A 13,630-nucleotide genomic window follows, 5' to 3' on the forward strand; every position below is an offset into this window, starting at 1 on the left:
CACACTCGTAATTGCAGTCCTTTCTTTTCTTTATTATTTGCCAAGCAAAGACTCCACATGATGCTTATGAACCCACTTCCCTTTCTTTCCCCTACATCAACGGCCCAATACCTTTAATCGGGTTCCTTTGGCACCAGTTGAATCAGCTCGCTCGCTCCCAGCTAGATCCACAAGGCTAATCTTGCTGACCTGAATGAAGACAGAAAGCACATTAACAATGAGAATTAGTTCTTGGTGAACTAGAGTAAGAAGAAAACTTTAAAGAATTCTATGGCATGAGAAGAACATTTTACAGGGCCTTATTTTTGGGAAGGATGTCTTCAACACATACATTTTTTCCGATCTGTCCAGAGAAGTCAGTTCAGAAATGTGAACATTACCTGTATTTCAGCTACTTTTGCATGCAGAGCCTCTGCTCCAGAGTAATAAAAGACAAAAAAAACTGTTCCAGGCTAAACAGTGTACCTCCTTTTAACATGCAAATTCCAGAAAGTGCATAAGTCTCACTCATCCCAATTCCTGTGCTCAAAGAAAAGAACTAACGAGGCAAATATTTTGCACTGACAACCAAAACCACAGAAAGTTCTGGGAACAAGAATGGGGAAGATTAACTCCATTTATTTCATATATCCCTCCCCACAGAACCCAGTCCTTAAGGCAGTATTTTTCCCACACCTATATATTCTCCTCCTGCACATATTCCCCATTTAGTTGTTTTTAGCATTACAATCAAACAAAAACCTGTAAGAAATAAAAGGGCTCTGTCAAGGCACACGGCAAGTGTACCCTTAAACAAAATACTAGAAAAAACAATTCATTCTCATTTTCTCATCATACTGCCACTAAGAATATGTCACTGCAGGGAAGATTTGTGAAAATCAGGCAGAAAGCCTCTTTTCTCTAACATACCTTCTCTGTGGAAAGATCAGTTTCTGTGTCATGTTTCTTCTGAGTAAAGACAATTGTAAACACAGCATGAGAGCGGCTGCTGGTTTCATTCATGTTGGTAGCTGCCACAGTCCTAAAATATGAACAGACAGGTTTAGAAAACAGTAGCCTCTATGCTGCAAGTACAACTGCCTGCAGGGCTGAATGCAGCTGTAGAAGAATGAGACCAAGAGGCTGTAGTTGATGTTCTGCCCTGTAACCAAGACCAATCCACACCTAATACCATTAAAAAACCCTTTGATTTTTTTTTTTTACTCCTAAATTACTCTCATCTCCATCACAGTTTAAACATGCCTTACTCAACTTGTGTACTCAATAATCTACCTTATACTCAAACGCACAAGAAAATGCGAGTGGCATTCATGCCTGTCTTTCCTGTGCATTGTTAAATGGAGCCTACAGCTGACATGAAAATAACTACTAATGAACCAGAACCTACAGGTAGAACGCCACCTTTAGTCCTGACTACCTGAACGAATGAAAGAGCAGACTGTGTTTACAAGTTTATTTATACCAATATAGTGATACAGTACACAAAGGCAGAACTAAAAGCCAGTATAATTACTTACATACCTCATCTCAAGCCATTACAAGCTTTAAATACCTATACAGCAGCACTATTTCACTACACAAACCCATTTTAGCCTTTTAATAGTGTTGATCAGTGTATATTCCAACAATACTCTCAAGTTTTTCAAAAAGTGTTAATGCACCACAGCAGATATTTTAACTATGGTGTTATATGCCATATATCCCCACAGCAGAGATAAAAAACACATAACACGCCACCATCACTAACCTGGCTTTGTTCCCAGCATCCATGAGGTCTGCAATATCTGTGTAAGATGTGACTGCTAACTTGGACAGATCTTCCACATACGGCCCAAGCAGAGGATGCTCTCGCACCCGCAAATTCCCTTTGTTCTTCGGGTTCAACAAGTCTCTGACTCTCTCACAGTAAATCTCCATGTAACTCACCTGAAAACAGGAATTTGCATAAACAATTTAGTGTTTCTTAAAGCTTCCTCTGCAAGCAGCTCTGTAGCATTTCAGGGTGCCACTGGCAGAAACTCCCCCAGTCCACTACAGGAAAGATACAGCTGAGTGCCTCTGCTCATGTAACAGCTTAAGACAAGTGGCAGAAGGGAAGAAGGGTCGATGATCTCATGCATCAGATCTCCAACATAAGCTGGAGGCCTTGCATCCACGTATAGATCCCTCAACCATTTAAAAAAATATTGGTGTTTAATTAAAAATCACACACTTGAGTTCCCAATCATTTTAACAGCTTTAATATGACACAGCAGCAAAACTATCTTTCTAAAGAGGCAAACAAGACAGATGGTAAAAGGAATCTGCCTACAAGGAATCTCTCTTATGAACCTCCAAAGCAAACTTAAGAAGGGAAAAAAAATAATTTATCTGTATGCAGAAGCAACTTTTGATTCTAAGCTGTACCCACGTCCTCCCATATTCCTGAGTCATCAGTACACTTATTCAAACTAGGGTAATCTTAAATCTGCACCCTTTGAAATAAACTATATAGCTAAGATTATTTTTAAATGTATTCTTTAATTTTTATGTTTCTCATGGCATTAGGCTTATCCTAGTCCAACAGGTACTTAGCAGCTCCATCAGTAAAGATATTACATATTAAAAGAAACAGTAAGTTATTTAATTTCATTCTGTGGAAAGATTACAGATGTAAGCAGCAGTTACAGAAATACAAAGAGATCTCCAAGCCCTAAATAAGCACAATTCAGAAAAAGTAATTCTATATCCCAAAGAGATCACAATACACTATTTATACACTTCCATCACAGTTTCTGTCTAGTTGTCTCCCTTCTCTGTTTGTCAGAAGTTCGTTCTTTTGGATTTCCTTTATGACAGAGACTATCTCTCTCTTAAATGCACAAATCTATGCTTGGAGACATAATGAGAACCATAAACAAGTACCAAATAGAAAACACGTCACGAAAATGTGGGAAGCTTCTCATTCACAAATCTAAACATGATGCTCCCATGGCATTCAAGCATTAAGTCTTCAAATGTTAATAAAATACAATTAAATGAAGCATTAAAATGGACAGATTCAAAGCCACAGAACTAGTCATTTTCCAGTTCTGTAATTTAGAAGCAGTAATGACTGGAGTTCACATTCATTAGTAATAATCACATTTGATTTCTACCAGCTTTTTGGTTTTCCTTTCTTTCAAAGTTTGCAACATATTTGCATGTCATGCCATTAAAACTGATTGGGGGGAAAAAACAGTAAGAGAAATAAAATACTGTTTTTGTGAAGCATCTGCTTTTATTTTATCAGCATCTTAACGCAGCATCAGTAACGCAGCACCTAAGCCCAGTCTGATGTCTTTGATCTCTCACCGTACTCACCTCCACTGAATATGACATTTCCTCATTGCTGTTGTCATTGATTTTCTCAAACAGTTCTTCACATAGCTGGAAAGAGATTAAACCTGAGTCAGAAATTAATCTTTAATGACATGTTATAGTAGTTACTTGTTATTACTTGGTAAATTAGCTTTAGAGTAAGGGTAGGGGAAGGAAAAGAACCTATTACATCAACCACATACAGCCTCACTGGGAAGGTACTTCATCTCAATTCTACATCACTCTCATTCAATCTTATTTTATCCAGTATCTCAACAATTGTTCTAGGCTTAACCAATATTACTATTCTACACTATAAAATTAGAAATTTTATAGTACAGAAATTTTAATATATCTCTGTAAGAAATGTGTATCAAAACATTGGGAAAAAATATTTAGGGCAACTGAGCACAGCCTAGTGTTATTTCCCCCTGCAATATTATTACTTCCTGCCCTGTTATTTCAGCCTGGAATAACTGAAATTGGAAGTAAAAATTTCAGAAAGTAATGCTTAAAATCTTTAATCCTCTCACAGTCTCATAAAAACAATAGTCTGTTTATTCAGTGCACTGAAGTTCCAGGATTCAGATTTAAATCAATAGGCAGAAAATATTTCCAAATTTGTTAACAGTATCTTCATACGAAGGATAGTTCATGTATCAGTGGTCTACTGCTTCAGCAGTGCTTGTCTACAAGTAACTGAAATGAGAGACCTAAAATTAAGATAATGAAGAAGAAATGAACAGAGGGCAAGCCATGGATATGTATTTGGAAAATAAAAAGCATGAGTACAGCATGAGTAGAAAGATGTTTCTGGAACAGACCATTCTATGAAAAATAAACAGATTATGAAGAATACAGGTAATTTTGAAAGTAGATGCTCTGAAGTATTCAGGCAACACATGGTTAAAGTATCATGAAGTTTCACACTAGGGACTGGGAGACAGGGAATTTTGCCAACACATAAGAACTTAATGTCAACAAGCTATATTACTTGGAACATGATTGCGCTGTACCTTCTGTGTACGTGACAAGAAAGAGAACAGATTCAACAAGGTCTCCCTGAATAGATAATTCGTTTTGTACCTTTATGAGAAGGCCTCCCAGTTAAACTGGAGGGAAATTATTTTGGTTTTAAACTGTAGTAGATAACAGGAGCATGATTAAATTTACAGAAGCACTATTAAGTTGGGGGTTTTTTAGGTTAACATTTAATTTGTATATATCTGAGGTTTCAGAAAAACAAACAGGAGTATCAAGGTTACAACAAAAAAATCTAGCACAAAGCTGTTGTCACAGATTTTCAGCTCATTTCACCTGTAAACACTGTTACTTTATACTACTGTAATAAAGCCAAAATGCTTAGATATAACAATTCTGTCCTTCATCACATTAGCTTTTTCAACACTATTTTAAGCTAATCACCAGAACACTTGCTATCTATTTCAGTACATATGCCCACGCTATTACCAAACAACACTTTTGTGTCATCTATTTCACATCTGTGGCACAGGGCCAACGTCTATTGCAAACCTGTAGCAGAATGAGGATTCAAGCTGTTCAGTGTATTTATTTATTAAAACTGAAACCCAACCCCAGATTTCTATGTTGGGAATGGATGAAAGCGGTATCTTCCAACAAAGCTGGTCCTCTGTCTGCACCCACATAGTGAGGAAGGCCTGAGCTTAGAACAAGGGCCACACAACCAACAGCAATAGAATGCTAAATTCACGATGAAGGTTTAAATTGTTGTCAGACAAAACTTCCTGGGGGGAATATCTCAGCTTCTTCAAATTTCATGGCAAATGTCAAAAACAAATTTCAGAGTGGGAAAATAACACTGCCCTAAATATTTTTTCCCAATGTTTTGATACACTTCACTTCTTACCAAGATATATTATTTAGGTTTTAGCTTTCGGAAACTTGTTTCCATAAAAAGTTTCTGGCATGTTCATCAGTAATACCACCTTTTGAATTCCTGTACAAACTGCTTAAGTGCTGCCCTAGCTAAAGGCAGAGAAAGAGTCAAGAAACCCAGTGAATAAGACATCTTGATTTACTAGTTTGTTGAAGAAGTGTAGAAATTGGATGAAGGAAAAATATACAGAATGTATAGTACAATTAAAAAAGTAACAGAGGGAAAATCACTTATAATGCTTTTTTTCCTCAGTAGATTTCTATCACTTTAGAAGTAAGCTATGGTTCTCTAATTGCAACACAAGTGTGTGTCTGAACAAGCTATAAAAAACAAATCTCCTTTCTGGGTTCTGTTCTACCTGGGGGATTATGCCTGCTTGGCTCTCCTCTTGCTTGCCCATCATTGTGTAGGATTTCCCAGCTCCAGTTTGTCCATAGGCAAAAATGCATACATTGTAGCCCTCAAAGGCATGCAGCAACATCTCCTTCCCAATATCATTGTACACACGGTTCTGAGATGCAAAGCAGGGATCTTCAGGCTGAAAAGACACAAAAACAACATAAATACAGTCTTATCCTACCATGCAAATAACATTTCAAAAAGCAACCGGGTTTTTCTCTGCTTCTATCTTGTGGGTCAATGCCTTAGGAAGAGGCAAACGTAGCACATTTTTTACACACAGCATTTTCCTAATGCAGTACCAGCTGGACAAGAACGACAACCCTTGCAGGACCACTCCATCAACGCTGAGAAAACCATCTGCACAAAGAAACCAACCAATTCCATTCTGTGAACGTTGTTGACACTACTGGAAAAGTTTTGTGCAAGATCACTGACAAATGAGACTCAGAGTGTTTGCAAAGAGGGAAGTGGAGGGAGAAAATCAAAAGTAGAGTTTGGAGAGTCAATACAAATGAATAAAGGTCTGGAAGCTACAAAACCCCCACAGTGGCTGGTCTGGACAAGGGCTCTGAAGGGTAGCAGGGGGAAAGAGAAGTAAAAGTTGCTTAGGTTTATTTTGTTGAGTTATTTAAAGATTAAAAGAGTGTAAACAAATCATTAAAATGACCAAGTTTTTCTTGCAGCTGTCCGATTCCACTGTCAAATCCAATCCAGGTTTCTATTTACAATCTCACTACTGGCTACAAAATCCCTAAGTATGTCAATACATATTTCAAATTAGCAAGTGGCTGAACCGGTCAAGGACAATGTATCAGAATATTTTTCTATGGCAACATTCAAGGTTAGCAATAAAACTGAAATATAATATTCTCTGACTGATCCTCTAATCTGCTGCTCTGGATGATTCAGTAGAAGAGCTGCACAAATCCAAGTTTTTCATAATGAAAACAACCTTGTTGGCTACAGATTTGCTCAGAAATAAGAGTCTCATTTGTACCATCCAAGCTACTTAAATTAATCTTATAGAAATGTATTATCCCTTCTTTCTATACCTTTTGAGAAAATAAGGCAGGGGAGGGGTCGATGGCAGAACAACACAGATCTGGTGTAAAACAATTACTGGAAGTCAGCAAGACCTTAGCACCAATTTGCAGGAGGGTGGGGCAGAGGAGCTAGATGAGAGTTTATTGCTTTTGCAGCTATTGGAAACATGGATCACTACTCTGTCTTTTCCAGATATGCAAGGGAACTCAGAGTACATCTCTCCTTGAACTCTTAAGAACTCAAGCAACTTTCACTTGTCCAAGAGCAAAACTGAATTAACTGTGGTTCAGACACATCCTTAAAATATTTAGAATAGAACTCTGTTGGACAACATTTTCAGTAATCTTTCCAATATCCACAACTTGTTACCAAACTCCGGAAGCTTAGCTTTCCTTCCCCAGGAAAAGACAATATACAGTGACAAGCTTTTAACCTGAATAAGAGTGAGAGAGACAGTGCAGAAACACCTGACAGGGATGGCATGACCAGGAGAGAATGCAGTTAAATCAAGACAGTCAACAACACCACCACCACCAGAACTCCACCAAATGGTTTTCTTGTAAAAGAACTTACCGATGTGTGGGACCAGTAAGAGTAGTCAAAGCTGAAGGACTTTGGTGCTTCCTTAGGATTCTTTGGGTTGATAATACCTACAGGAAATAAAATTCAAACTCTTAGCTAACTTGACATTTAGGAGCATAATTAATGAGCTTGCTGACCCTCAACTCGTATGTCTGTAGTTTCCATATTCCAAGGAGGGTAATTTATAAGCACAGCTCTTGTTGCTGAAGTGAATCTCTACTGCTTTCTTCTTTTCAGTACTACAGTGCTGGAAATACTTAAATCTATTATTTCCAGCATCTGTTTTCAACACCATCTGTGTAAGTAAGGACTGTAAAAACACACACTCTTGAGGGCATCAAAATTAGATAAACCACCTTAGATTTACACATACCCATCTGCACCTAAAGCAGCAATCTGCCTTTGAGAGTGATACACTAATTATGATACATGCAAACAAAATCTACAAAGAAAGAAGGTATACAAAGGTGGTGACAGTCTTCCTGGGGATGATTTAAATCCTGATACCAACCATCCTAAACAAATTATGCTTATTCCTCACATATTAATGCCAGTCAGGCTACGCTTTGGGAGACAGAGGCTTCTCCCTTTCCTTCTGCAATAAATAAAAATTATAACACCCACATCTCTTACCATTTTAAACATGAACTTAACATCTTGTTGCACCAAAATCTCTGAAACTATGATTAGAGAATCCCCATTAATATTAAATCACTTCTCTACCAGATGCTGTGTCCCTGAGCAGGGCTGTTGTCCAAAATTACAGTGTGGAGAAAAGATCACCGATTGCAAATAGCAACAGTTGCTACTCCATTGCTTGTGGCCAACTCCATTTCACTTGGATGCACCTTGTGCTGACATTCTTGCCTTATAAAAGCTGACAGACATGCAAAGCCAGTGAATAATACGCCTTGCACCAGTAGAGTATCGAATGGCAAAAATGCCTGTGGCTTTGGATAGCAACATGGGCACCAACACACAACAAACTGGTAACCTAAGCAATCATTTATGGCGTTAGTTTCTCTTTGCTAGCTTTAACCGAACAGCAGGACATCTACAGCATGCACCGTGAAACCAGTTTTAAAGTTAAAGTGAACAAATAACTAATCCCAGAAGACAACTCCCCTGACCCAAACAGTTCTCTCCTTTCAGTGTATTCCAGACTGCTACAATCCAACAACTTCACGTTTCTCATCCAGTTATTTAACATCAAAGCTCTGAAAGGTAAGGAAGAAGCAATGCCTTGTACCTGGAAGTTCCTACCCAAAAAAGCAGTACAAATAAAATCCAATCTCCACATTAGTTCAACGTAGCAACCTTTAGGTGTGAACACTTATTTTCTTCAAATGTTTTGGGTTATAAACTCAAAGGAAAGTAATCTAACCATTAAAAGCAGAAAAAAGCACCAACAAATGGAACCCATTCCTATATACTGAAACCTATTCCTATATACTTTATAACACATTCTAAGCAGATACATGGAAAAAAAAAGTATTGCCTCTCCTGACAATATATATTCCGTTACTTAATCTCAGCAAATCATTTTAAGCCAAACTCTTGATCCTACTCTTGTGAGAGGAGTTGTGACTAGGGGAAGAGAGGAGCAAACACCTTTATTGCAACATTGTCCTGGAAACAGGAAAATCCTGGCCTGGTAAACTGAAGGGAATCAAGACAAGCAAAAGCCCAGCTACATCTTTGCTTGTCACATCAGTGTAGTTTTACTTTAGGGTGTGAATGCAATCATACAAGAGAGCTTTGATCTCACTTATTTACCTCATGATATGATTGATTTGTCTTCTCTTAGAATCAACAGTGAAAGAGCAAGTATTCATCAGGTTTTTTTCTATTTTTGTATTGTTGTCTATAAGGAAAAAGGACATTTCTCTTGGCCAAGGCAAAGCTGAATTTGGTCTCTCCAAGGATACAAGAGTTAAATTGCCTTCTAAGATTCTGCCCTCTCAGAAACAGAAAACAGAACAAGCAGCACAAATTTCAGTATTATTCAAAACCAGGTTTGATGTGAAAATACACACTTCCCATTGTTTTCAATAAAAATCTCTAGGAAAACTCCACCACTTCCAAAAAGAAAGCAAAGCAGCCAAATGTTTAATCATAAGAATAGCTTGTTTTTCCACTCAGCTTGCTGTGCATAAAGGCACACTGACCGCCCATGAAAGACAAGATCTCTAGCTATGCCACCAGCTTAGTGTCTGGAAAGGAACTACAAACTTGCCATTACAGCTTCATCCTGCTTGCTTCAAGCTTAAATTTGAGCCACCACATTTATGAAGAGTGAAGTTCAGGCTCTGTGATTTATGCAAGTGGTTCCACTCTGCCCTATTTTTTTAAGCTTTTATTATTATTATTTTCTTAGGCTTTCCTCAGCTCCCTCACACTAAGTTCCACGTCCAGCTCACTATTTTGAAAACTACTTTCTAGGATGCATGTTTTTGCAAAGAGTATCTTGAGAAGCATATCAGGAAAGGGAGATTAACATGCAAGAAAGCAGCTCTGTCAGAGGTTGGGAATGCAGCTGCCTGGCCAAAAACCTCCACTGCAACAGAAACAAGTCAGATAAAACCTCCTGGCTGCCAGGAACTCTGCATGCTGTCCCTCACTACTGTGATCCAGTCACAGCCTCTGCACTCAGCTTCTAGTCCAAGTCTGAAGTCTATTTATCCCCATTCTGTTTCTTACACAGAGTCGACATCCTTCATTTTCAGAATCACTGTTTTAACAGAATTCTGCCTACAAATTAATCCAGTAGAGCTGACTGATTGAGAAAATATAACAACCTCAACGGATTTCAATTAGACTGAAACCTGCTTCATCCGGAACACTGAGCACCCAGTGGGTAGCCGCTAGCATCAGGCATGTCTGATGTGGTCCGAGTTTGAACCAAGTGATGAGGTAGGCAATAATGTGAGATAAGACACCTGAAAGAAGATGAATGAGTCGGCTAAGAAACCAGGAATTCAAACTGAAGTAACTGATTTAACTTGAAGATGTCTATTGCACCAGGCGTCTTCTTTGGAGAGACAAGCAAATCCATGAAATCTAGCTACTTCTAAAAGAAGCTAATGCATATTTATGAAGAAATTAAAAAGACTTCTTACACTACAGGTAAGCTTTATCCTCAAAGTTCATAAGCCAAAAAGGAACCATCATGCAGAAATTAGACTGAGTGGGCAACACTGATTTTACATACCATGTTATTCAGCAAACTGTTTTCAGCTGAACAAGGAAACAAATAGAACTAAAAAAGTTAGAAGACTGTTTCCAGTGTCTCCAATACCCACAAGAACACTAAAAGTTTTTCAGTTATTTTGTTTGTTTTTTAAACCATGCAAGACCAAGATGAACTGTATTAGTGAATCATGAAGTAGGTCATCATGTATCTCCTCTCACCACAGCAGACTCACGGCATGGTACGCAAGCTAATAGTTTAATTACAGAGCCTCAGGAAATGAGAAAGGCAATAACGAAGCCGATCGCAGCAGGAACACATTAATGGCCTTTTTATCTTACAGAATAAATCTGTTTATCTGCTATTTCAAAGGTCCAATGTGGCAATTAACTCTTCTGTTTGCAAACTGACACTAACACTTTGTGCTGCAGCTATAATTAGTTACCACCAGCATGGCATCGGAGCAACTTTGACTGTAGGAGTTCGCCTGAGCAGCCAGTTTCTGAGAAACTCAATCCCCTTTTTCAGGCCCCTTGCTTCCCCAAGAGCCAACTTCTTAGGTCATGTAGAATCTTTCAGCTCTCCACAAGTTAAAGTTTCTGCATCAAACAGAAACTGGAAGGGGTATTTTACAAAATCACCATCTCCTATACCATTGCTACTGAAAAAGGTTACACATCACTCAGAAATGTTGGAGGAGTGAATCAAGATGATACCATTTTCCTACTGCAGTGTCTAAAAACTCTTTGGGATCAAAGCAGCAACCACAGTTTGGGATAAGGTTTGGAATGGAAAATTTACCTTTGGAATGGAAGGCTGAGAACAAGGCATGGGAATATTAATGCTTTAAAAATACACTCCACAAACTGTTGATTTGATTCAGGGAGATAAATGCCTATATTATTCCTTTTCTTTATTTGAATTGTGGATTTCCAGAAATTTTGAATAATATGCTTCATCTTAAGACATAATACTTACATCCATTTTCTAGCTTGGTAAACAAACAGAATTAGTAGAAGTAATTACATGTCATAAATTGATATAAAATTCAAATAAAAGTGTACTCTGTGAACAACTATGCAGTATTACCATTTTATTTGAAGCAGTTTATTTAATACCCACTGCCATCCCAGTCTAGAGACACAGTTTGCATTTTAAAAGCTTTTTTCTCCTTACAGTTCTATAGGAAGCCATACAGAGCTGCTTCAGGCCATCTGAGGTGCCTCTGAGCAGGAGTAATCCGCATATTCTCTGAAGCTCAAGTATTTTCAACAATTCTTTTTTAGCTGCTTAGCTATTTAAGTTTGGTGGGTTTTTTTTTTTTTCTTTTAAACAACTCCTTTTTAGCTGCTTAGCTAAGTTTGGTGGGGTTTTTTTTTTGTTATGTTTAACTACAAACATATGAGTTTTATATATCACTGACCAAAAGGTAAGATAATCAACAATTTTAAAACAAATTTGTTCACATCAAATAATCTAAGATTTTCTATGATTGCAAAAGACCCACATACTTTAACTAATTAGTCCTTGTAGAGAAGTATACAGTAGGAGCAGTACAGCCTAATAAAAGATAGAAGGAGAAAGCAGGAGCACAATCAGTAAAGGAATTATAATTTTAGATGTACTGTATCAACAGTAACAAATCAAACTCCACAAAACATTTGGATTTTAACATGCTCTTACTTAAACAGGCAACTTCATTTCTTGGCATAAGGTACTTCCACAGTCCATCCTACTTGTTCCCTAATTAACATTTTTCATACCATACACCATCTGCTTTATCAGCTAGCATAAAAATATCACACTTTCAACCTTTCCAGTCTATGAGATCAAACTCATTCCTAGTTTTTAATTTTAGCAAAAACTGTTAGCAAACTTTGAAAGACTATTGACACAGTACCCATATATTTTGTAATATGTATTATTTTGTATTCCTTTTGTCATTTTGGACACCTATTTTTTTTTTTGCCTTACAATTCAATCTTGATTTGTTGAAGCTGAAATTCAAAAAGCATACCTCAAATATGCACTTTATTTTACAATTACAACCAGACTGTGGAGTACAACAGAGAGCTGATACAGAGTTAGAGGCTTCTGGGATACTTTCAATTGGAAGCAGCATTCTCTGTCTTCTCATCCCTTCCTAAACATATACACAAATATATTTCCACTTCAAGCCTTTAGTTTTGAACTTACACTTCCATTCTCCACTAAAACTAACCAAGCAAACAGACAGTGGGAAACCTACAAAGGAAAAAAAAAAAAAGCAAGCAAGCTTAGCCAAGATCAACCCCCTCATTCCATTCCCATCTACTCAGCCACATAAATATTTTTGCAGGCACAAAGAATGACCAAAACTATTTCTTAACCATTTAAATCTCATCTCAAATTATAATAAGCCTTAATATGCAGTACAAGCCTAATCTGCTTTCATCCCAGTCAGCAGGTCACAAATTTTGCAGGTTAGAAATTATCTGCAGTTCTGTGTCCGGGGATACAAGCAATTCTTTCTAATAAGCTCCTGGAATAGAGACAGAGCACAAAGCACACAAGAAGTAAGAATTTGAAGTATTCTCTTATCCCTCACACATTTAAAGTCAAGTGACTAGATTCAACAGCTCCACCTCTGTTAGCAATCAGACTCCTATGACAGGGCATCCTGCCACCAGACATGCCACATATTAGTCACTGTAGGGTGCTCCAGTGAAGAACTGGCTAACTGCAGTTTGCCCTTCAGATAAACACCAGCAGATAGAATTAACTCAGGCTAAATCCTGGGATTAGCTGATATACAGTCTGTGCTGGAGAGGCAGACAGACTAATAGATTAATATTAAAAATTTAAAAAAAAGACAAACACCACACCAAAAAACCGAAATTATCAATTACTAATCAGAAATAAAACCTGATAATGGTGAAAGTCAGGTATGGAACTGGAAAAACTAAACTTCCAGCATCTGTGCAACACCACACATTTTCTGTCATTTCTATCTTCGATTCCCATATTGCTCCCACATCTGTCAATGCTGAAAGGACAAAGCCTCTTTAAATTCTACATATGAAATAAAATGAGGTTTCATCTCACGAAAGAGGCTTCACATAAGCCCCAGTAATTTTCCTAGTGGGAGCAGTAACCTACACAGAGCACACACGTTC

At 37.7% G+C, this 13,630-nt stretch overlaps 1 protein-coding gene across 4 annotated transcripts in view; it reads right to left on the reverse strand.

The window, feature by feature from the left end:
- Positions 1-13,630, reverse strand: part of KIF1B (kinesin family member 1B) — an 81,867-nt gene that overhangs the window by 58,669 nt on the left and 9,568 nt on the right. For all 4 annotated transcript variants that reach the window (XM_010167597.1, XM_010167596.1, XM_029084871.1 and 1 more), the window contains exons 2-7: positions 7,277-7,353; positions 5,616-5,795; positions 3,343-3,408; positions 1,748-1,926; positions 910-1,021; positions 112-189 (exon numbers count right to left, since the gene is read on the reverse strand). In XM_010167597.1, coding sequence (XP_010165899.1) covers positions 112-189; positions 910-1,021; positions 1,748-1,926; positions 3,343-3,408; positions 5,616-5,795; positions 7,277-7,353 — 692 coding nt within the window. The remainder of the gene's footprint in view (positions 1-111; positions 190-909; positions 1,022-1,747; positions 1,927-3,342; positions 3,409-5,615; positions 5,796-7,276; positions 7,354-13,630) is intronic.

Source organism: Antrostomus carolinensis, unplaced genomic scaffold, assembly GCF_000700745.2.
Source record: "Antrostomus carolinensis isolate BGI_N321 unplaced genomic scaffold, ASM70074v2 scaffold11845, whole genome shotgun sequence".
Taxonomy (NCBI): Eukaryota; Metazoa; Chordata; class Aves; order Caprimulgiformes; family Caprimulgidae; genus Antrostomus; species Antrostomus carolinensis.